The 23,303-nt window shown below is 40.1% G+C and overlaps 1 protein-coding gene across 3 annotated transcripts in view; it reads right to left on the bottom strand.

Moving 5' to 3' along the window:
• Nucleotides 1–23,303, bottom strand: part of agla (amylo-alpha-1, 6-glucosidase, 4-alpha-glucanotransferase a) — a 37,646-nt gene that overhangs the window by 6,921 nt on the left and 7,422 nt on the right. For 2 of the 3 annotated variants that reach the window (XM_079173752.1, XM_079173753.1), the window contains exons 5-33: nt 23,081–23,284; nt 19,512–19,693; nt 17,924–18,035; nt 16,705–16,831; nt 16,170–16,272; nt 15,700–15,797; nt 15,400–15,539; nt 14,938–15,125; nt 14,561–14,684; nt 13,129–13,292; nt 12,463–12,564; nt 11,509–11,664; nt 9,808–9,958; nt 9,477–9,601; nt 9,277–9,389; nt 8,964–9,098; nt 7,648–7,778; nt 5,709–5,845; nt 4,694–4,827; nt 4,373–4,548; nt 3,661–3,763; nt 3,398–3,521; nt 3,054–3,155; nt 2,857–2,968; nt 2,412–2,547; nt 2,136–2,248; nt 1,108–1,319; nt 597–694; nt 319–406 (exon numbers count right to left, since the gene is read on the bottom strand). In XM_079173752.1, coding sequence (XP_079029878.1) covers nt 319–406; nt 597–694; nt 1,108–1,319; nt 2,136–2,248; nt 2,412–2,547; nt 2,857–2,968; nt 3,054–3,155; nt 3,398–3,521; nt 3,661–3,763; nt 4,373–4,548; nt 4,694–4,827; nt 5,709–5,845; nt 7,648–7,778; nt 8,964–9,098; nt 9,277–9,389; nt 9,477–9,601; nt 9,808–9,958; nt 11,509–11,664; nt 12,463–12,564; nt 13,129–13,292; nt 14,561–14,684; nt 14,938–15,125; nt 15,400–15,539; nt 15,700–15,797; nt 16,170–16,272; nt 16,705–16,831; nt 17,924–18,035; nt 19,512–19,693; nt 23,081–23,284 — 3,890 coding nt within the window. Of the gene's footprint in view, nt 1–318; nt 407–596; nt 695–1,107; nt 1,320–2,135; nt 2,249–2,411; nt 2,548–2,856; nt 2,969–3,053; nt 3,156–3,397; nt 3,522–3,660; nt 3,764–4,372; nt 4,549–4,693; nt 4,828–5,708; nt 5,846–7,647; nt 7,779–8,963; nt 9,099–9,276; nt 9,390–9,476; nt 9,602–9,807; nt 9,959–11,508; nt 11,665–12,462; nt 12,565–13,128; nt 13,293–14,127; nt 14,252–14,560; nt 14,685–14,937; nt 15,126–15,399; nt 15,540–15,699; nt 15,798–16,169; nt 16,273–16,704; nt 16,832–17,923; nt 18,036–19,511; nt 19,694–23,080; nt 23,285–23,303 lie in introns of all 3 variants that reach the window. The other variant, XM_079173754.1, reaches the window with a different exon arrangement.

Here is a 23,303-nt window from a genome sequence, read left to right as displayed (position 1 = left end):
TTCATCCGTGAGTCCAGATGGACGTTTGTACCGGTTTGTAGAAAATACCTCCAGGCGTTCCTGAGACATCGCATTCACGAGAATGGAGCTGGTGGACGGACCACCCAACCGCATACAGTGTTTTATTAATACATTTGTAGCACGACATCTTTGAACAGCTAACTAGAAACTATAGTTCAAGTTGAAGATGTATGGCTATTTGTGAAACAGAGTTGACTTCAGCTACCTGATCCCGTTCGTCTATAACAAAGACAAACCCTTCCAGAAGCCATGTGACTTTTTATTCTTATATTTGTATTCAGGGTGTGTCACACTCACTGGTCCTTGGTGATAGTTGAAGCCTTTTGCCAGGTTGTAGTTGTCGTCGTCCTGAGCGTTGTCATAGACACCACAGTACACCATGTCACTAGGACAACACAAACACAATATCAGTATGAGACGGGATATATAAGCAGAAAAACTACTAATCCTCCCACTAAACTTGTCATTAACCATTCTTTTAAGCTGTTTTTACATTTACAAGCAGGAATGAATGCAGTAGTTCTACCACGTCTTTCAAAAGAATTCTTGAGAGTGTATGAAGATATTTATATTACTCAGGGTCAAGTGTCTTCATTCCCAGTGGTCCCAGTAGTTTCTTCTCAGCCACCTCGAGAGCCTCCCAGGCTCTTTCCACTGTAAACAGCTCTGGAGACTTTAAACACAGAGATCGTGTGAATCGTCACTATATGATCTTGTCACTCAACAGACCTATTAGCCAACTAGAAAAGTGCCTTCAGTAGAGGTCCTTGAGAATACAGTCATAAATGTGCACAAAAAATATTAGGCTGAAGGTTCTGAATAGTGTGCGAGATTACAGTAAGCGACACACACATTCAAGATTAAACAATCCCTTATTAGTCCCGCAGTGGGGAAATTAGTTCTCTGCATTTAACCCATCCCTAGTATATAGGGAGCAGTGGGCTGCCCCTGAGAAGTGCCTGGGGAGCAGTTAGACCCTCTCTACCCAGTGAGCCACGGTCGCCACATGCAACCACACGCATGATCTCCCCACTGATGCCGATAAATAAAGTTACAGATTATTCAGGTGTCAGCATGTCTCCTTACCACCACCATGGCAATAGTGAAGTTGGGTCTCAGCTGGTAGTCACACCAGGGGCTGGAGGCTCCATAGCTGTCCTTATAGATGCCTTTTTTGTGCACCAGATCAGGATGTTTTTCATTGGGATCATGTGGGTTGCCAGACACCCAGTAACCTGGCTCAAAGGACTTTTGGAGCTGCTGGTTCCACTGGGAGTAAGAGATTAACACTTCTTTACCTGGAACACAATGGAAAGTGTTCATTACACATCGGTGCTGTAATTCTGAATGAGTGAAGGAGACGTTTCTGTATCTGAAAATACAGGTAAATGGTAAAAATGACTGTACTTGTATAGTGCTTTACTAGTCTTTCCGACCACTCAAAGCTCTATCAACAGCATGTCATCCGTCACCCATTCATACACACACACTTTCTTACACTGATGGCACAGCCTTCAGGAGTAATTTGGGATTCAGTATCTTGCCCAAGCAGCAATGCCCGGGGCTGAGAAATGAAGCAAACACAGAAGTGCCTAAAGCTGCAGTTCTTCAAATGGCCACTTGATGCTGGCTACAAAAGCGAGTAACTCCCCATAGACATCCATGTTGAAAAGCTCAACTTTACAGCAGAAATAAACATGTTTACAACCTGGTAAACAAATGTTTCTCGATTTCCCTGCTTGTGAAAACTGTAAGGTTTGAAATTTGTATTCAACTAGCGCTATTGCGTCACCCAGGACCGCCACAGCTCCACCGAATATCCACCTCTTTGCCCATTTTTAAGGTTAGGCAGTGTCGTCGCTGCAAAGATGGAGACAGCTGGAGCCGCCCACTTTGAGCTTCACAAGGCTCTTAACAAACGAGACTACGTTCGTATTTCATACAGTCTGTGATCTTGCCAAAGAACACACTACATGCAGACTGGAGAAGCTGCTCTACCTCCTGAGCCACAGCTGCCAATTGAGTCAGTGTGTGTGTGTGTGTGTGTGTGTGTGTGTGTGTGTGTGTGTGTGTGTGTGTGTGTGTGTGTGTGTGTGTGTATATGTGTGTCATACCGTCTCTGTGTACTTTCGCTCCATCGTAAGGGAACAGTCCTTTGGCATGTAGCTCCACAACCCAGCGAACAGCTGACTTACTGAGACCAACTATTTCCACTGCTGCTCCATCTCTGGACAGAAAAGGTGACACAGACAACAAATGAAATTCAATTATTTTCAACATTAAAAAAACATCATAAAATAGTGAAAAACAAACGTACTCGATGATGTAAAACTGAGGAAAACAGCACATTCTAACAGCAAATGGCTGTGTGTGATCAGGTTGTGTGTTACCTTGGAGTAGCAGGCATGCCTTTGTTCTTCGCTTTGTCACTCTCTCCCATTTTGTCCATCCATGTGCCACAGTTAAAGCGGTTTCCTCCAGTCACAAAACCTGTGGCTGGATCCACCTTAGCAAACACGTTGAACCCTGGAAAGAAAGGCAGGAGCTCCGGAAAACTGTGGTTGGTATTGAAGGACAGTTTGGAAAGCTGCTGGTGTTAAGTCTCCCCTGTGGCATTGGGCTCTCGGGTTACGGTGCATTATCGCTTCCAACTGGAATAGAGTGTGGATTGGAAAAGTGCATTCATGGGATACTAGACTGATGCTGAGCCTAAATTGTAGTAAGAATGGAAGCGCAAAAGTGTTTGTTCAAATGTAATAAGTCTGCAGATTCAAGCTCAAGTGGAACACGGAGGGTCTGTCCATGGCTTAAATTTTAACATACACACTGTCCTACCTTCATCTCTCATGTGCATGTCTATTTTGGGTCCAGCATTTCTCTCTCTGTAGGAAATTCCCTCTAGGTGGCGCTGCAGAGCCTCCTGAATCACATCATACAGAGGCTGCTCCTGCAACACACACACACGAATATATACCGTGTATCTATGTGTGTGTGTGTGTGTGTGTGAGAGAGTGTGTTAATGTTCTACATACCACCTCTCCAGGTGTCATAGGTTCACAGTCATCAGTAGGGTACATGCGTGTGACAGGACAGTGAAGGATTTCATGCCCTTGAGGAACGTGGGTAGCATAGTCCTGAAAAAAAGCAAATAGTAAGAATAACTAAGCAATAAAGTAAAACATGATATTAGCTCATACATCTATGCAAAAATGCATAACTTTCCATAACCGTTAATTTGAATTATTAGGTTAATGAACACACAGCCACTCCTCTAACTTATTTTATGGTAGAAAAGACAGCTCGAGTTCGGTTAAATGTTTTGACGCTCCTCTCAATTTATTTTTACATGACTTTCTAAATTACAGTGTCCTCATACCTGGACACACTGCAGCCACCACCACACAGCATCGCGACAGTTGTATCTTGCACAGCGACCCTCACCCAGCAGGTTGGGGATCAAACCGTGGCGCAACGTTCCAGCAAAGGCCAGGATGATGTTACTATGGAGACCAGAAGACAGAATGGTTCATGGTAGTGTTTAGTTACAAAAGGGCAGGCCGCCAAAGCAGCTTTTAAATAAGACACAAACGTAAATGTAGTGTCTCCCAGAGAGTACACACACATGCATACTGTACGTACCGAGCCTCAGTGTGTCTTCCAGTGAGCAGCATCAGTCCTCTGAGAGCGATGAACGTGTCTCTGCCCCAGCAACGGAAAATCCCAGAAGAGAAATGAGGAAGACCTAAAGAACATCAGTTATTGCATCAGTAAATTCAGCCAAGGACTGTCCACCTACTATATCAAATATTATAAATATTTGATGAGTAACTGCCCTGTAAACAAAATCTGGTGAATCAGTGTTAAGGACTCCTAAGCTGTGAAGAGTGTGTAGATAAGTTGTTTCATTTTTCCCATTTTGCAACTCGCTACTTAGCTAGGTAACGTTAGCTTGCTAATTCCAACATGTTGACAATTCTGTCTGATATCAGGCAACTGATAACAGGAAATCCATCACATTCAGCGCCCCATGCCATATCGCTATTTTCCAAGCTACAGGAGCTGTCATATTTGTTGATGCTGCACTAAGACTGTCATAAATTGGAGTGATTAAATCTCTCACTCCATGCCCACTTTTTTGCATTTGTCCAAAGTCTGCAGTGGTAAGAATTAGCACGGACCTGAGGATGAAGGTACACTTTAATTCATCTTCATCTCACACTGCTGATTAAAAAATATGAAATGATAAATTAATTCTTAAAGTTTAAATTTCCCTTATGTAAAAGATTCTTTCAGTTCATGTAGTCTTAATTTCATCCACAGAGCCACCATTAAGCATCTGTTGCTAGGCTACCTGCAGCCAATGAGACACAGCACTGTTCCTTCTGGCCTGTGATTGGACTGATGCGATAGGGAACGTCCTCGATTTGTGTGGAAAGGGGAGGGAGGGCAGGTAACTGTCCGACACCACACATTTGAACTGAACCCAGCGCCAGGTAACGAACAAAGCTGGAGCCGTTCTGGATGAAACTGTTTGGAAAAGAAGATGGAAAATCAGCAGCTCCAGCAAGACAGGAAGTGTGCTTGTTCACAATTTGACTTAATGCAGCAAATGAGTCAGTAAAATTCATAGTTTTAGATTTGAATTTCAGATCTGAAGAAAGCTATTTCCTACCTGGACATGAGTTTGTAAGTTGCGTCCAGGGCTGTAGTGTAGGTTGAAACCAGGATGGCATCAAAGTAACAGGGGATGAGGTAGCGTGGGATGTGTTTCAAGTAGTTAAACATAGCTCCCAACCACTGACCCACCTGCAGACACACAGTGATACAATGGATTATCTGTTTCAGAGTCAGCTTCAGGACTGTGAACACTCATCATAACTAAGAAGCCAACACCCACTGCCTCGCTACGTTAACTAATTCAGTGCTGATCATTTGGTAGCATTAGTCCAACAACCCCTTCACCCATGATATGCTAGAGAAATGTAATTAAGTACAAATCAAATTCTTACAGATATGGGACTCAAAGAATATTGACATCCTTCTTCTTATTCATACTGTCCCACCCTGCTTACATATTACCCTCTATGACGATGGTGCAGCAGGAAGAGGTCTGTGGCTTTAAAGGCTCAGCTCACACAACTCTCAGATGATTCTCAATTACTCCGGGTGCTGTCTGGCCATGCAAGTTTCAATATTTTGAGAGATTGATGCTTAGAGCTTGTTCACTGTTCAACAACAATGTTTTGGCCAAGATGAGATAACAATAGAAGTATGAGAACAGATGCAGATGGGTAACTTAAAAAAACTAGAATATTATATCCCAAATATTACTATATATTTATACAAACAAACACACACATAAACAGTAACTATGAGAGAAATAAAGTGAGGATGTTTTAATGAAAAACAACATTGTACTTGAACACAAATTGCACTTGAGGGAATGGAATTGGTAAGTGGATAAAGTGGCTTGTGTCTGCATATGGCAGCAGCACCCTTGATTCTTGAGGGGTTTTGTTTTCCTTTGAGCACCAGAATACTCCCTTCACCTTCATTGTACTGGAATCTCAGCAGAAATATCATGTAAAACCAAATCTATCTGAATGATTAGATACCAGTAGAAACAAATAAAAAATGTATTTTTGTAATTTGGGTGAAGTGGCTGTGTAAGGCTGTAAAAGCCTGACCTGTGCCAGAGGTCCCTCTTTGTGGATCAGTCGGCTGGAGACAAAGTCTATCAGCCAGTCCCCTTGTCTGAGGTTAGCACACACAGGATGGCCAAGGTCATTGTTGGGACGGATATCAGCCAGCACTGACATCAGACCTGCAGAGACACAACAGCAACTACAGTAACACTCCTGTCATATTGGGCCAGTTATGTGAGAAAATACCAACGTCAAATATCAGTGTGAAAACAAAACAAAGCATGCAAAGAGGTTTGGTCATCCATCAATTGCCTTAAAGTGAAAATGCTCTATTTCTAATTCAGAAAAAAACAAAAACAAACAGTGTGTGCAGTTATGTTGCTTTTGAATATGTAAAGAAACTCCCTGGGGGCCGTCAGGGCCTGCAAAGCCTTCTCTGCTGGCCTAAACAGAATCACAAAGTTATAGCTATTTTATCATTTTTCTTAAATACACTACATGTATTATAATTTATAAAAATATTTTTCCCATTATCTTATTTTCTCATTGCACAGCTACTGTGTTCCTCAGTTGCTCTGCTTCCAGTGCAGCTTGTTTTAAGTAGAGCTTTTATCCAATCAGATTTCACCTCTGTGTCTCTAGGGAAGAAGAGAGGCCCCAGGCCTGCAGACTCACCAGTGAATCCATGTGCAGTTTAAGTGAATGGGGACGATATTGTTGATTGTCATAGTCTTCAACCAATCAGATCTTTAGTTTGACATGTATTTTTTGACGTGCCAGAGCTGCTAGCTGGCCTACAAGTACATGATTGGTCAGTGGGCTAGCGTGACATGTCAATATCTGCTGCCTCTGTCAAGTGGACATTTTCGGCCCTCAAACGCATTAAAACTAATTCAGGAACTACAACTGGGGAGGCTCGACTGTCTTCACTGGCGTGAATCGAGAAGGACTTCTTACTGGAACTAAAACACACGGATGTACTGAACAACCGTGGGATAAAACTCTTTGTTAACAAAGAAAAGAGGATGGGCTTTGTCTTTATATAGTGAACAGCAGCTTTGGTAATTGAACTGCAGTAGCTTTAACCGCCATAAATATTATTTATGTAATTATTTAATATGCTTGTTTATATTATATATTATTATTTGTACAACTTGTTTTTATGAATATGGATTTTCGTTTGGTTTTATATGTGATAGGAAATATTGTTATGTCCTATGTTACACTGGGGACATATTTAGCCGGTGCACAGCAACAAGAAGACGCGTGAAGCGGCAGCGGTCTATATACTCCGCGCAAAGTGTTAAAGTTAAGTTTAAGTTTTTAAGTGATCTACTTTGAAGATTCATGTGTTTTCAAGTGGACTCTTTTTCCCTCTCGGTGTTGACAGACGAATAAATCCGTCAATAACAAGAACTATGGAGTCGTGTATTTCCTGGAGGGAGCGATAGAGTTACTACTCTGTTAATTTGTCTATGGTGTCGTTTTCATGATTTGGGTAATATTTTTCCCTCTGATATGAATAATATTTGAATGGCCCGTGCTCTTGAGTGTGTGGCGGAATGCGTGTTTTAGCTGAATTGATTTTGATTATATGCATTGTTTATTAATGCCGCTGCATCCCATCATGCGGTTATTCATGTATCTGCACTCATAGTGTATTTGTAGGTGTTGAGCTTCATTTTTACGAGTGCAGGCCCTGGTATAAAATGCATGGCCTGCCACTTATATATATATATATATATATATATATATATATATATATATATATATATATATATATATATATATATATATATAGGCCATACCACCCAGCCCTTGTTGGAGGCAGCTAGCTGAATGAAGCCTTTGTTCTCTGACCGATCTTAACACAAATACAAAGCTACAAATAATGTTGTGATGTTCTGTCTTTAGCACACAGTTTTTGAGTATAGTGTAGCTTGTTTCAGTACACAGTGAACTAGAAACTATGTATAACTACCTTGTAGTCCAGCATATTTGAGGCTGTCCCATCCTGGGATACTGTAACAGCCTCCACCATCTTCTTGTTCTTCTGAGTCACAGCGAAACAGCAGGACATTTAGATCTGCTAGCGTCAGCTTGGACATTAGCCTATGGATCACACACAGCTTTCAAATAAACAGTTCATATGTCATGTTTTACCAAATGAGATAATGTACATAGGTGCTGTTTTTTTCATATCAACATCTATCATCTTGGGGTGGCTGGCCCGTGGTGTAGTGGTTACAACGGTTTACCTCACAGCAAGAGGTCGGTGTGGGGTTTGCATGTTCTCCCTGTGTTAGTGTGGGTGTACCCTGCCTGCGCCTTGTGTCCACTGGGATCGGCTTAATAAGCGGGATCATTTTATTGGTCAACACTACACTAGTCAATCTATTGGTTGGGAATCGTTGGGACCGTTCTGGTGACTGACGCTTCGTATAGCCAATGAAATTTCGAAAATATTGATATGCAGCTTCAGGGGGTACATTTAGAGGCAGAACGTGGAAGTCACCTGCGAAACCGCGAGTCAGGTCGCTGTGTCCGTGCGATAAATGCAAAGTGTGGTTTTCAAGAGTTTTTGAGAATTTAGGAAAGTGAATAATGTTTGAATTATGAATACACATTTCTACACAGCCTAGGTATGTTACTATGGTTACCATGTGTCCCCAAATGTCCTTTTTTGGAAAGCACTTAGACATACCCTTAGTAAAACATGTATAAATTATTAATTTTTTGTGGTATTGTTATCAAATTTGAACTTGGACTAGGTAAGTCTTCATGCTGCGGTCCCATTGTGCTTTCCAGCTAATAAGTCCCAGCTATAGTCATCTGCAGGCATCTGTTTGCAAAAAAATGTTCAGGCGGAAATAAAAACCTTCTACTTCAGTGTGTTTCAACTTCTATTACTGAAGTAGCACTTACAGTGATTCTGACTGTTGGGGAAAAAACGTCAGTGTTACCTTTCAAAAGAGACCAAAACCATGCATGTACTCCAAATGGTTCAAGAATAGCATTCAATTTACTTTGGGTATGCCTTGGAGAGGCGTTTTAGGCTAATTTTACTGGAGTGGTAACAGGTTAACAAGAAATATTTGAGTGTGCATCAGAAATATATTTGTGAATCAATGTTATATGTGGATATTGTTTACATTTATATATAATGATAAATATGTTTTAAATATTTTGGTGGAGAGAGTCAATTACATATAACAAAATACATTTGTGAATCCTTCTATGTGGATTCATTAATATTGATATTAATCTGACGCCATGTGTGTGAGTATGTATACTCACTGTGCCAGGGGTTTCTGCAGTGCTTCTGGTGAGTTTTCATCTGCTACACTGCCTCTCCTGTATTTTGGGCTGAACTGCGACAGATAATACCTCAGCACCCCCACCAACTTTTGGGCCTTGGGGTCCAAACTAACCCTGTGAGGAAGAGAGAGTCACAGAAAACGTATGACTAACAACTGATCCAAATGCAGAATGCTAATAAATTAGCTTTTGATCAACCATGAAAATAATGATAAATGTGTCTTGCGATGTGTCTTCAATGATGATGTGAATACTGTACTGATTACACTTTGTGCCGGTGTGTGTGGTTTACCTAAAGGCGATGATGCTGCCAGGTGTCAACTTCTGAAAGGTGATTTCCTGCACGAACTCTGATGGACCTTTAGATGTCACTTCAGCTTGTTTTACCACTGTACTCTCCTGTAACTATATACAAATATATTACATGTTATTGATACGCTCAATCATTGCAAAAATGACCGTGATACTTAAAGTGATCATAGCGATATTTACCGATATATGCTCCTTTATTTCCACGGTGTATTCTGGCATGCCGTTGATGTAGTTGTCATCCTTCTTGTAACTCCCTGAAGGCCTTTCCACCGTCCTTGCCTCCAGCACCACTTCCTCAATCTTCCCTTGAGAGAGAGACGGAGAGAGATACTCTCAGCACTGGTAAAATTTGTTGTAAACTAACTCTTTGACAAAATCATGAACGAGTTGAGGAACAGATGTTGTGTAAAAAAGTGCAAGACACACACATACTACAAAGATAATGCAACAACAATACCTACAAAGACATGTTTGATTTCTGATATAAAAGGTGATGATGTTATCGTCATACCAGGTATGAACATGGGTGGGACATTGGTGTCGTACTGGTGGGTTTTAGGGTTCTGGAAGGCTGTCCTGCACACTGCCACCACCGACTGGTGAGTGCTGGGACAGTGTCGAGTAACTGCAACAATATCTGCATCAACCTGGTCTACAAACACCTGGAGAGGACAATGATTAGAGATTAAACTTGGACACGTCGTTCACCGATAAGGGATTTCTAATGGCGGAGACACTGAATTCATTGATGTATGTAAAGTTGACAGATGTTATTCATTCTCTAGGGTACTTTCTAGAGAACCTTTTCTGACCTCAGAAAAGGTGTGCATTGGACGGAATATTCAGAGCTAGACTGGGTGACAGACTTCAGCTGTTCTGCTTTACACAAAAATGTACTCATATGACTCAAAGTAAAAGCCCTATTGATTAACTCTATCCTCCTAAGCTCAGGATGAGACTTGTTTTCCACCCAAATACTTCTTTCTGTCCAAGTACGACTTACAGTTTTGAGGATTTAAGCTTGCAGCTTTTCAAGTATATCAGCTCTTAGGTTCTTCAGGTAATGCAGTTCAGCTTTCAACTCTAACAGCTTTACAATCCAGTTTTAGAAGTGCAGTGACATGCATGTGTGCTTTAAGATTTCAGTATTTTCGACACTGCTTTGTAACTCATTTCAGTTGTCAGCATTCACACGCATATTGTGAAGAAAATGCCTTTTCTACTTTAGTGTACTGTTCAGCTATGAAATTAGAAAGTTCATCACTTGGCCGTCAAGCTTTAATCGAGCACAGCCCACCAGCTTGGTTCTGCTATGTCTTTCCGTTTATTTGCTGGATTTGGGGTTTCTCAACCATAAGAAAAGGTAGTGCAAAAACACAAGAAATGCAGCATTCAACACCAAAGAGCTCAATATATGTCAAAACTTCTTTCCTCTTTTTTAAACACCTAAATCAGATTGCAAATTGAGCTGTTGTTTCATTATATTAAGACACATGGAAACTACATTATTAGTCCAGTAATGTAACTTGAACGTTTGCAAAACAAAATTGCAAAAGCTATTTTACTTGTATTGCACCCCTAAAGGTATCCCTTTTTGACATACAAAACGTGTAAATGAATAAACCAAAGGGAAAATTCTGAAACCTGGGAAATTCTAAATGGCCCCCATCCACCGTTGTGACAATAATTATTTCATATTTGAAGGGGTTACAATCAGAGATGTGCAGTATTTCTGTTCTGTTGCATTTGAAAAAAATACTTTTGATTGATGGTTAGAATAAGATCAAATCTGGGTAGAACAAAACTAAATCTGGGGTGAATAGGACAGGATCTGGGAAGAACAGGTCGTGATCTGGGTAGAATCAGATCAGATCTGGGATGATTAGGACCAGATCTAGGTAGATTAAGACCAGATGTGGGTAGAATACGATCTATTTGCATCAAGTAAAAAATACGGCACGGTCAAATCTAACAAGCACAACAATGTTGTTATGAGTAATGCTTGCGCGGTCACTGAAACATTCCTTAAAAGACGTTTTTGGTAGAGTCACATTCAGCCGATTTTCAAAACTTTACCTTCATATAATTCTGAAGGACTTTTGTCTCTCTTCCAGGACATATTGAGGACACAAAATCCATTGAGTTTGTTTTTGTTGCAATTTGTGTGAGGTCGACCCACGTATTTAGGTAAAATGTCTGGACTACTTGGTACCTGCATGAATCCCTGAGAAGCCAGTTCCTGGTGCAGCTTGTTGAGTGCCAGTTTCCCAGCTATGATGCCAGTCTGGAATCCAACCTCACCAGTGGAGGTGGGGAGCGCTGAGGGGCTCCACTTGGGGTAGAAACGCTCCTCCTTTACCACGGAGATCTACACACACACACACACACACACACACACACACACACACACACACACACACACAAGATTGTCTGATACTCTACTACTGATTCATTATTTGTTCCAGTTTTAGCAAGTTGAGCAGGTGAGTGTATTGTTTGTAGAGGATACCCCCTATACATAACCTTTTTAGAAAATAATTGCTTTCAAATGTTCAGTGAGTGAAAGGAAACTCACAGAATGAGGGTAAAATGATGGAGGGAAAATCCAAACATTAAGCAACCTGGCAAACACTATTTTCCCACATTGTGTAGTTTACTGTGTTATACGGCTGCTGTTTGTGAGAACGTGTAAACGCCTGCAAGAGGAAATAATTGTGTGTATGGAGGAAACTGTTGGTGCTGTGTTTTTATGAGAGTTGGATAGCTTGCGAACTTCTGATTGGATCTGAGCTCATCGCTCTCCCAGGTTGTCACAAGAAAGAATAGTAGGAGAGAAGTCCTAGCTTGCATATTTTCAGTTAGACTGGTCAACAGAACCCCCATGCCCCCAAAAATATATTTGATCTACACGATTGACATGGATCCTGCTTTCAAGTAGGAAGATAAGTAAATTTGGATTAGAATGGAAAAAGCACATCCTCGATCGATAGGACATTAACCATATTTTTTTAATAATTGCAATAAATAAGCCAATATTGGGGAATTTGTTTCATAAACACCCAAAACAAGCCATAAATATGGTTAAAAGCTATGAAATACTGTTGAGCCAAAATTATGTTAATCACATGCAAGTCATATCTTTTGTGTGTGTGTGTTTGTAAATGACCTGATGTGGCATTAATTCATCATATCCTCTGGTGGAACCAGTAGCACAGCAGGCCATGGACACCATAGCAGAGCTGGGGAGGGAGTCCAGAGCTGAACGCAGCTGTATCACAAAGAGAGGCATACACAGCAATTACTGTACAGACCTGACATCTGGATAGATGCTGGAAGATTAGGGCTGCACGCTTATGGCCAAAATGATAGTCATGATTATTTAAATCAATATTTAGATCACAATTATGTATCCCGATCATTCATTGATGTTAGGGACAAACTATTTTCCTGTCGCTTCCACATTTTATACAAAACAGAGCACTGCTTTCACTCTCATGTCACGATCTCTGCATTAAATAAGGGGTTTCTTTCCCTGAAGCGCATTTGCATTATTCTAGTAATATACAGTATATAACTGTTATATTTCCATAACGGTTTAGCCATAAAGTCATTACATCAGTTAAAAATAGAGAAAGTAACAACAGAAGAAAGACTACTATTCAACTAGAATTACACATATTGCAGGAATTATGGGAAGTTAATCAGGTAAGGGAACAACAATTAAGGGAAACATTCAAAATGTTCATATAAAAAAAGAGAATGCAAATTAAAGCAAATGGCTATCAACATCTTCAATCAACCCTATCCTAACGTGACCCTGACAGAGACTCACCTGTATGGGACACTCGTTGTCATGGGTTACATCAAGAAACATGGCATGTGCGATGGCGGGCATCAGTGGGCGGAGACTGGGCTGAACAAAAGCTCCGACTGGCTCACCCCCATAACGATGGACCAGCCGGCCCTCTTCATGGCTGTCACCAGCTGACATGGCCTCTAAAAAAAAAAAGATAATGGTTCTTTCTCATTTACCGATTTTCTGTGCCTCCTTGATTCCTTTCCTCGCCTCCTCACCTCGCGTATCGAGGTGGCAAAAAAAAAAAATCGGGAAATGAGAAAGACCCACGGAGACATTGGAGGACAGTTATCAAAAAAGCAACCGATTCACACATTCAAGACCACCGAGGAGTAATTCTGGGCCTTATTACAATCTGGCAATGCAGGTGTTTTGCCTTTGAGAGGCGATGGACAACACAAGCTTATGTTTAGGTAGGATGAATGTTCAACAATGTACAGAGTGAGCTCACAGACAGTTCCAGAATATTCCCTATTTTCTAAATTGTTTTAAAATGTTAAATTCGATTACATGTCTTGCATTATATCTGCCATAACATCTATTAATGGAATATTGATTGATATTTTCACTTTTGGGAATTGTGTTAAATATGCAGACAGGTGACAAGAAAGAAAAAACTGAACAAATGAGAAGGGAAACATAACACAGGGAACTTTGGCTGATTGAATGGATTGATGAGTATGGGAATGATGTGAATCATATGATACAACCCTCACAGTTTTAAAAGAATGCTGTTCATCTCTCCAGAAGAGAACAACAGATAATCTATTACAAGAGACACTGAAGTTGTTCTGAAAGCTAATAATGGAACAACAGTAACTGTCTTTTTTTCTTTGCTTTGTCACCAATCTGTATGAATAATATTACAAGCAACACAAATACCTACCTTAATATCCCAAACTGTCTAATTTGTCAATGTTAATGATGAATAATGTATGTAGTGTGTGTGCATTTTGATCATATAAATTACTGTACCTCGTATGAGCGACGTGATCCCTAGCTTGGTTACGAAGACATTATCCAGTTCCTCACTGCCGGTGAACAGTTCAGCCACCACATACAGGTTAGGACACACTGTTCTGGCCACGTCCAGCATGTACTGGTCAAACACAGCAAGGCAACACAGCAAAACCAGTGCAGGCAGTGCAAGAGAGGAGGTTGGAGAAAAGACAAGGAAGGACCGACAGAGGAGGAAGAGGAGAGCAATGTGAAAGGAATGCAGCCAGTTAGTGATAACAGGCCAAGCGACCACAACATGCAGTCATACAGTGCATGAACACAGATTAGAGTAAAGAGATGAAAAGAGATAGGGTATGTTTGGGTAGGAAGAGGAAGAACGCAGAACAATGCAGTGAAAAGAGAAGAAGAAAGAGACAAAAACACGTTAGTTCATGCTGAGGCGTTGTACCTCGTATAAGACTGCTGATTCCCAGCCGGTTAACAAACACATTGTCAAGGAGCTCGCTGCCTGTAAACAGTTCAGCTATCACATACAGATTGGGTCTGACCGCTCTGGCTGCATCTAACATGGCCTAGACAAGACAATACACCAGCATTACAAACAGGGAGAAGAGAAGGGTCTGCTGTTAACACTGATGTACAGTACGCATCTACCTTTAAACACAGCAAGGCTTAGCTTTACTGAAACACTCCGCAAAACCAGTCCGCAATTAAATTACATTTTCCACTTTTACAATTTCTTCATAACCTTTTTCTATTAAAAGCTACAATATGCTTAAGGACATCTACTTAACTGCATGATAATATGAGAATAGATGACAATACCTCAGCTGCATGTAATGGTGTAGAGTGGCAGTTGTCCAGTCTGACTCCATGGAAATATTTGGCTGTGTTTTCCGTGTACTTCTGCATGTGGGCCCACAGGTACGGGCAGTCCTCGGGCCCATTGCCGTAGCGGAGTTTGACACTGTCACCCCAACATACCAGCTCCCGACGCACATACACATTCGAGCCTATGTAGCACAGACACAGAGGAATCACAATGTCATCAGTGCAGACTGTTCAACCTACAACCTGAAAATTGCTGACAGTATTTTACATTGAAATTCTCAGGTCCCTAATAATTATCTGATATAAAAAGTGATGTAACAGGACACAGCATCATGGTCAGTGGGAGGAATGAGGATCCTCTCTTCAACCTTGTCACAGTATGTGTTTATTTATTCCTCTGTTCTTGTAGTTATCTCTATATTTTTCTCTATTTTCTAAGAAGTTTAATATATCAACCTGGTTCAGCAAAGTTGCGCAGTGGATCGTCTCCCATCACCCAACCGTTGTGAGCCAGGAAGTGACACATCTTGTCTGGCTGGTCCAGCAGCTGCATCTCCTGCTCCAGCGTCATGTCCTGATATGGGAAGGTGAAGTACCTGAGACAGACAGATGAAAACACTGAGATTCACCAAGCCTCAGCCTCCCATCACTCCTGGTATTATCATGAACCTCATGTCCCATTATCTGTACAGGATGTAGCTGCGTTGCATCTATCCTTTGTCTCTCTCCTGAAACCCATCTCTTTAAATTCATTACCTGGTAACTAGAGGGGTTTTCCTGCTAACAGGACCAAGTTTGGGGCCGTGGTCTGCCAGACGCTCATACACTACGTTTCCCACAATACAGTTGGCAGCCTTGAGGAAGAGAAGGAACACAAAGAACACTGACTGATGCACAGGATGCATTCATTATTTTGGAAAACCCTCACCGTGTCTCCAATTCCACACTTTATGGAAATACTCCGCTCTAATACTGACACTGCAGTATTTAGGTTGCCAGTGTACAAGTAATACATATGAATGACATGAGGCATCTCCTCCTTGACTCCTCTGAGAGCCATACTAACAGGTGTCAGATTTGGCTCCAGCCGGCTCCAATGTGGAATCACATGTCTGACCTTCCTTTAGTGCTTGGTCATATTGTGCATACTAATTATTATTTCTATATTCTAATTCTTATTTATATAGCAGTAACCCTGTCTGGTGGTACATTACACACTGCCTTACCTGCTCCTGATGCTGGTGCATGATGTTGTGCTGTTCTTCGTTCAGCTCCTTCAATTTCTGTCTCAGCCAACCACAGCACTCCTCGATGTGCGGTGGGGAGGAGCTATAGAGAGAGTGCGGTAACATTAAACAAAAAATACCACTACACTTTAAAAAATGTCAAAGTGCTTCATACATATACGTATGCATAGTGCACATGTACTATGTGCACTATGCACTAATAGTATAAAAAGGGCCTTCCAGGATTACGTTTTTGACTTTGTTACACGACCTTTGTGCACTACATATATATTCTTGATGTTAGCAAATGATTTATTCAAGCAGTAATATTCCACATCTCTAATTTAATGTGAACAAAAGCTCATGGAGTTACTCTCAGTTTACTCTGAAAGGTTTTGAGCCCTGGCTGGTGAGTCATTTTCTTGTCTTACCAAAGTTAACCTTTCAGCAGTTGTCGAATCAGCTACTCAAAGAACTGCTAAAACTAACATAAGTTTGAACAATAACGGCCGTAGCTTGAAGTTTTGGGTCAGACCTGTGAGGTACAAAGGTCTCCAGAGCAGAGTCCATGTCCACTGTGTTGCCATAACGATGGCAATTTGGTTCCTGAATGATCCTCAGGCCCTTCTTCCCCCCGGTCTTACTCTGGTCCGGCTTGGTGCCTAAAAACACAAACATGCAAAGGTCATTTAAACAGTATCTAAATCAAATTAGCACATGAGCAGCTTTCTAACTGAGTTCAGCCACAATGATCTCACTGAACAGAAAATGTTTCGGTCTATGTGTCTGTGTTTTCAATTCCTTTGTCACAATAGAAGGAAAACATGCAGAAATGTATCTGTCATGATAACTAAGGTTAGTTGACCCAGAAATAACTAGGAAAAATTATATTTAAATTTTAAGACCATTGTATGCCACTGATAAAATGATAATATAATAGCATAATAATGCAGGTACACCCTTTTAGGGAGCCGTGCACTTTTTACTGTTAAGAATATTCAGACATTGGAATGTGAAAAAATAAAATAAATATATATATATATATAAATAAATAGATTCTCAGGCTCTGTTAGCTCTGTTAGCTTAAAACTGATTGAGGTTGTGTCCATCTATGTATATGGATAAGCCATATACGATAAGACGATAACATAAAAATTAGCAATAATGTAAAAATGATCAAAGTCATGTCCAAATATCACACGGTAAGTCTCTAACATAAAAATGATCAAGGTCATGTCCATATATCGTACATTAAGCCGATAATAATACAATACAATACAATACATTGGATATTCCTCATCAATAAACCCAGATGACTGTGGACACATCTCAATTGATATCCATGTAGAACATTGGTGGAATACGGTGCAGCTGAGCATTTCAGAAAAACAAAAGTTCCTTATTGTGGTAAAGTTTTGTCTACACAACACTTTCAGCCACGTTTTTCAGTCGTCTGTCTCATGCGCGTCTGGCAGATCCGATATGCTTCAATTTAAATCAATACTGTTTTTTTTACAGAGGAGCATATTTTTATGATTCAGGTCTATTTTTTCTGTATGCATGTCATTTCAGCAATTGAATATTGGGCTCTGAGCATTGCCAAACACAGGAGACGTACACAACAGTTGTCTGTCTGAACATGTGTATGCACTGAGGCTGCTTCATGCTCTGCTGCGCTCACACTTTTTTGAAGTTTTGCAACCATTACAAAGTTTACATAGTTTTTCAAATCTTCACTGATTGACAGTACAGACCATTGTGTAGTAGGGTTCTGAACTGCTCCACAGCACTGTCCACTTTGAGCTGGTAGAACTCCCACAGCTTGAGCTGAGGATACACGTCCTGCCACAACACACTACGGATGGCCTGATACACAACATACAGAGAGAGAGAAAGGGAGGGGGAGGGGGGAGAAACACAGAGAGAGAGACACAGAGAGAGAGAGAGAGAGAGAGAGAGAGAGAGAGAGAGAGGCGCAAACACACAGATGATCTCTATTATTAAATGAGCCTCTTACTATAGCTTTCATGGGCTGCAAAATGCTGTTGAATAAAATGCACATTTAACATTAGCAAGGGCTTTCACAGTTCCAATCATACAGTAAATAATGTAAGTAAACAGCTATAGCAGCTGTGTTAGTGATTCAACCATTTCATTCCCATGTTTAATGCACCTACATCAGTATCAGGTAGTCTGGAATCTGACTGAGAGCTTACAGTACTAGGTGCGTTCACACCGAACGCACCTTAACAGTCAGTAACAAGAGTTGAATTGAATTTGTGAGGTTTCTCTGTGTTACTTCTTTGAGGATGTGGGGAGTCACACTTGGTCCCTGTTCAGACTTGGCACTGACATGCGTGATCCGATCACAAGTGTACAGCTCAAAGTACAGGTGTGAATGCACCCAAGACGCATTGAGATCTGATCACTCAGACCACATTTGGGGATAGTTACATTCTTTTAGCTGTGTCTACGCGTATGTGTCCTGGGCCATATTGAGGGACAGCTTACTTATCTGATTGGTGTGTGTGTATGTGTGATTCATATATGCATCTTTTAAGTGCTTGAAGATCCACTAAAGCGTATGAGAGTAAAAAAAAAAACCAAATGGAGCGGTTGTCATATTGACATTTAAGGTGTGCTGATTGATTCAAGACAACTCATGCCTTGAATAACATGCAAGAAAACCTTCCACCTTAAAAGTTGCCAGTAGTTGCCAGCAGACTTTGACAGGAACGGTGCATTAAATTAATCTTTCTCAGTCTATAGCGAGTTAATTGCTTCATTTGCCAGTAAGTAAATTTAATAATTCAAAACACAAACTGCTTAAAAACAACAACGTATTTGCTCGTTGCAAACGGAAAAGACGAACGGGTTTATTTGCAAGTATTTATTTAGGGAAGTGAGATCTGATCACAAGTGGTCACATGAGACTCGTGTGGAGACACATTGTAATGCCATATGTGAATTGACTTAGTCAGAGCTTCACCCAAGACTCAAATTAATGGAGGTGTAAACAGGGATTTCTATGGCAGCTATCTAGTGTTCAAACAGCACAGACAAAAAACATTCTACATGTTAAAGGTCTACACGTTGTGCCACACTTAAGCAGTAAATAAATAACATTTTTTAACTCCACGATACATTTTGTCAAAAGCTGAACTGCTAAATGGAGTGTTTTTTGTTCTTTGTTACATCTCAATGGCAAGACATGATGTTAAGATGTGCTATCTTGTGTTTCATACATCATGTCACATGTGTATCCTCGCTACAACACAGCCATAACATACCAGCCATGTCCACTCTTCTCATAGTGTGCACAGCTGAACTGGGTTTACTCACATTCAGATGGCTCTCATTGGTAATATCAGCAGGAAGCCCCTTAGCCTTGTAGCGTCCCTCTGCTACTCTGGTGGTTAAATGCCAGATAGCTCTATCTAAGACCCAGGCTGGCCGCAGGTGAGGAGAGTTCACCAGGTTGTACCCACACTCTGGATGTTCTTTGATCCACACACTGTTAGCAGCTGCAAAGAAAGAGCGAAACAAACTGAATCACAATCACCAACATTTAGTCCTTATTCAAATAAAGATGAAGAATGCTGGACCGCATGCTTGAAAATCGTTGGCAACACCGGTGAGGATGAGCTACAAAGGAATCATGCAGAGTAAATGCATTGTTCGCTAGATTGAGCGGCCTGTAGTTATAATAACTTTAATGAAAAAGACAACGTTCATACCCTTTACTAAAAACTAAATAAGACTTACATTTTCATGTTGCATCTGCATTAAACATACATTATTAAGATTACACCATTTATGTGACGTTTATGACAGCAAATTTGACAGCAAATTTGAAAAAATGCTGTTTTTTTGCAAACTTTACAAAAAATAAAATAAAAAAGGAAAACAGATTTATTAAGATTATTAACTTAATCATAATACCTAATGATACAACACTATATGTTCAACAGCTGATCATGAACCAGTCTTTGTAGGGATCTACAGGACTGGAACTTAGTCAGAAAGTAAATCAAGTCAGTGTTTAACCTTTAACCTTTTAGTCAGGCTCACTTTACTGTTGACCTTTACTGGGAAAGGGAGGAAGAGGAGGTGAACAAGGAGAGCACATACTCCCCTATTTTAGAGCTGCAGTGTCCTTTCACTTTGCTTCATGTTAGTGTGTTCCCTTTTGTGTGATTCCATGAGATTTGTGCTATTCACACTGAAAAAAATCTCATCTGAGTCGCATGCACAAAAGAAATTCTGATTTGGCCCGCGTTCACTTGCAGTGTGAACAAAGCCTAAATGAGTAGGGAAATTCACTGCCCACTACAGATAACAATGGCGACAGATTTTCTCATCTATTCTTGTTCATACGTGAATCCTTATTGGTCAAAGGGACTTCTGAATGTAATCTAATGTCTTACTGCTGTGGGTTTGACACTGTAGTTATTCTAACTAAAATGCACCTAGATGGAGAAAATGTTCCATCTCTGCCATCACGGGTAAACGTCTCTTTTCAGACGTTTTTATTATATATTGCCGCATTTAAGAAAGAACATTTTAGTTAAAATGAAAATCTAATCTCTTATTTTAAGTGTCATATTTTTATTATATTTTCCTGTTCAATTTGTCAAAATATGTCAAAAGACTGGCATGAGCTTAGTGAGTACCTAACGTACCCTTTAAGCCCATCCAAAAAAACTCACTTCGGAATTTGTATATATATATTGTTGATTATACAGTATGTATGTATGTATGTATGTATGTATGTATGTATGTATGTATGTATGTATGTATGTGTATATATATATATATATATATATATACACACACACACACTACTCAAATCTGTAATGTCTTAGCTCTCGATATCTATTTTCATTTTGTCTACAATCCTATCATATGGCCTGTAAATGGCATTTGAAACAGCCGTGAACAACCTTTTGGCTGTGTTGTCAATGCAAAAGAAAACGTTATTAGCTTTTTTTATTAGCTTTTTACAAACAAAATCAAAACTATGGTAGAAAATGCTCTTCAATACCTCATATTTCATATATGTTGTCTGCAAATAAAAATGAAGGGCTGCTTACGTAACTATACAATTAAAATAGTCCCTAACTGGCTTTAGGTAAAGTCCTTACATGTCTTAACTCGGCATTGAAGTTATTTTTAGGATAAGGATGGAACAGCGACGTGACTTCAGACAGCCTGTGTAGGGCTGATAACGTCGCTGGACACGCTGCCTAAATAAAAAATGTTTTAATAGTTTGTCAACTGAAATGTGCGTCACATCCTATTATGTCGCTGTCAAGCGCTTTTCCCTACAGGTGGCTAATTATGATTTGCAGACCTCCGCCCTCGCTAAACTATTGTAAGCTATTATGTTGAGCACGTTTAGAGCTCTCTTCTAGGAAGCAGTGTTCCTGTGTACGTGTGGGAGAAGTAAATTACGGAGTAAGATTACGGAGCCCCGTGTTTATTATTTTATTATTATCTTAAAGTATTGGCGCAACATTAACCCTCAGCTACACTATCAATGGATACATTTAAAAAAAAAAGAATAGCCTAGTCAGGGAGGAAAATAGAGAGTTTAATTCTGCATGGGCGTATTCATTTGCTTTCACTGCCAACGATGCTGGCTTACCGGTTTGCTTGATAGGCTATGTGCAAACAAATGTAATGTTGAATGTCACTTCCAGAACAAGCACACAGCATTTGCTGAAAAGTATCAAGCTGGAGATGAGCGACAAAGAGCGATTTCTCAACTGCTGCAGCAAACTGAGCAAGTTTCTTTTTCCTCTTCATAAAAGTTTGATATTGTTATAACAGGTAAAATAGCAATACAATGTCAAGAATTGTCTTTATTCTTGCGCTATAATTTCACAAATACAATAAACCAATTTTTTTGTATATATAATATAACTATATACAAAACTTTATAAGCTGTGACATCAAATAGCTTTTGCGGCTCCAGACACATTTTATTTGGTGAAAAATATAGGGCAAAATGGCTCTTTGGCTAGTAAAGGTTGCCGACCCCTGCACTATGGGAATGTTTGAGTTTTTGTCTTGTATGTCCACAGATTTTCAACACACAGCAAATATCTGTATATGATTAGATTAAGGTGAGTGACAGACAAAAAACAAATATTGATCTTATTTGTATGTGGTTTTAAAATAATCTGTTTTGAATTTTGATTTAAAAAAAGGTTCCAATCATGCTTTGGGTGCCACCAGTGAAAAAAGCATGTTGCACTGATTCCAAAGGTTTGTTTTAGTTTGGCTTAGAGAAGGGAAACATTTTTGGAGGTAGTTCAAAGGGTCAAACAGATACCATATGACAAAATGACCTTACATTCTATAGAATACTGAGTAGAGTATTATATATTTATACTCAGTTTATGATATATTATATACATAGATATACTATGATGATGATATTGTATTGGCATGTAGCAAGTAACGAAATATCACGATTATATAAGAAATATATTTTAAACTAGCCCCACATTCTTAGTCTGTTCTTGTTAGTTATTTTTACCAACTCCACCACTCAGTCGACAACCATTTGCCTCCAAAGTTTAACAGTTCACTGCGGTCAGTCTAGAGAGCTTCAGTAGGTGTTAAAGAGTTTGGGTTCTTATTTGATTGAAATTCTTTCCCTGCCAGATAAACTAATGCAAACACACTGTTCATTTTAGTCATCTTTGTTATTGCCACCCAGCCTATGCTGGGTTTTAGAGATTGATGGAAATCTAAGAGGATTTCCATAATTATGCAGAAGCACTTTGATGCAAACCTAATGTTCTTCTAATATCTTGTATTTCAGTTTGGTCTCCACTCTGGTTGGGCTGTAAACCAATTTGAACACAGATTACACACATAAGTATCAGCACACAGTTACTCACCAGTATGATTATACACCACATCTGTAATACACAGCATGTTCCATTCTTTCTTTAACTTCTCCACTAGAGCCCCCACATCTGCCCAGCTGTAGCTCTGACCGTCAGGGCTGAAATCAGGGTTAAAGTTGAGCTGGTCTGCCAAGGAGTAACAGGACCTGGACTCTCCTAGAGTCTGCAGAGGCGTGAAGTGGATCATGTTGTATCCTTTGAGAGAAACCCACAT

The sequence above is a fragment of the Pholis gunnellus genome (genome assembly GCF_910591455.1).
Source record: "Pholis gunnellus genome assembly, chromosome: 14".
Taxonomy (NCBI): Eukaryota; Metazoa; Chordata; class Actinopteri; order Perciformes; family Pholidae; genus Pholis; species Pholis gunnellus.
Note: the sequence above shows the minus strand (reverse complement) of the source record. Positions and strands in the feature narration are given on the sequence as shown.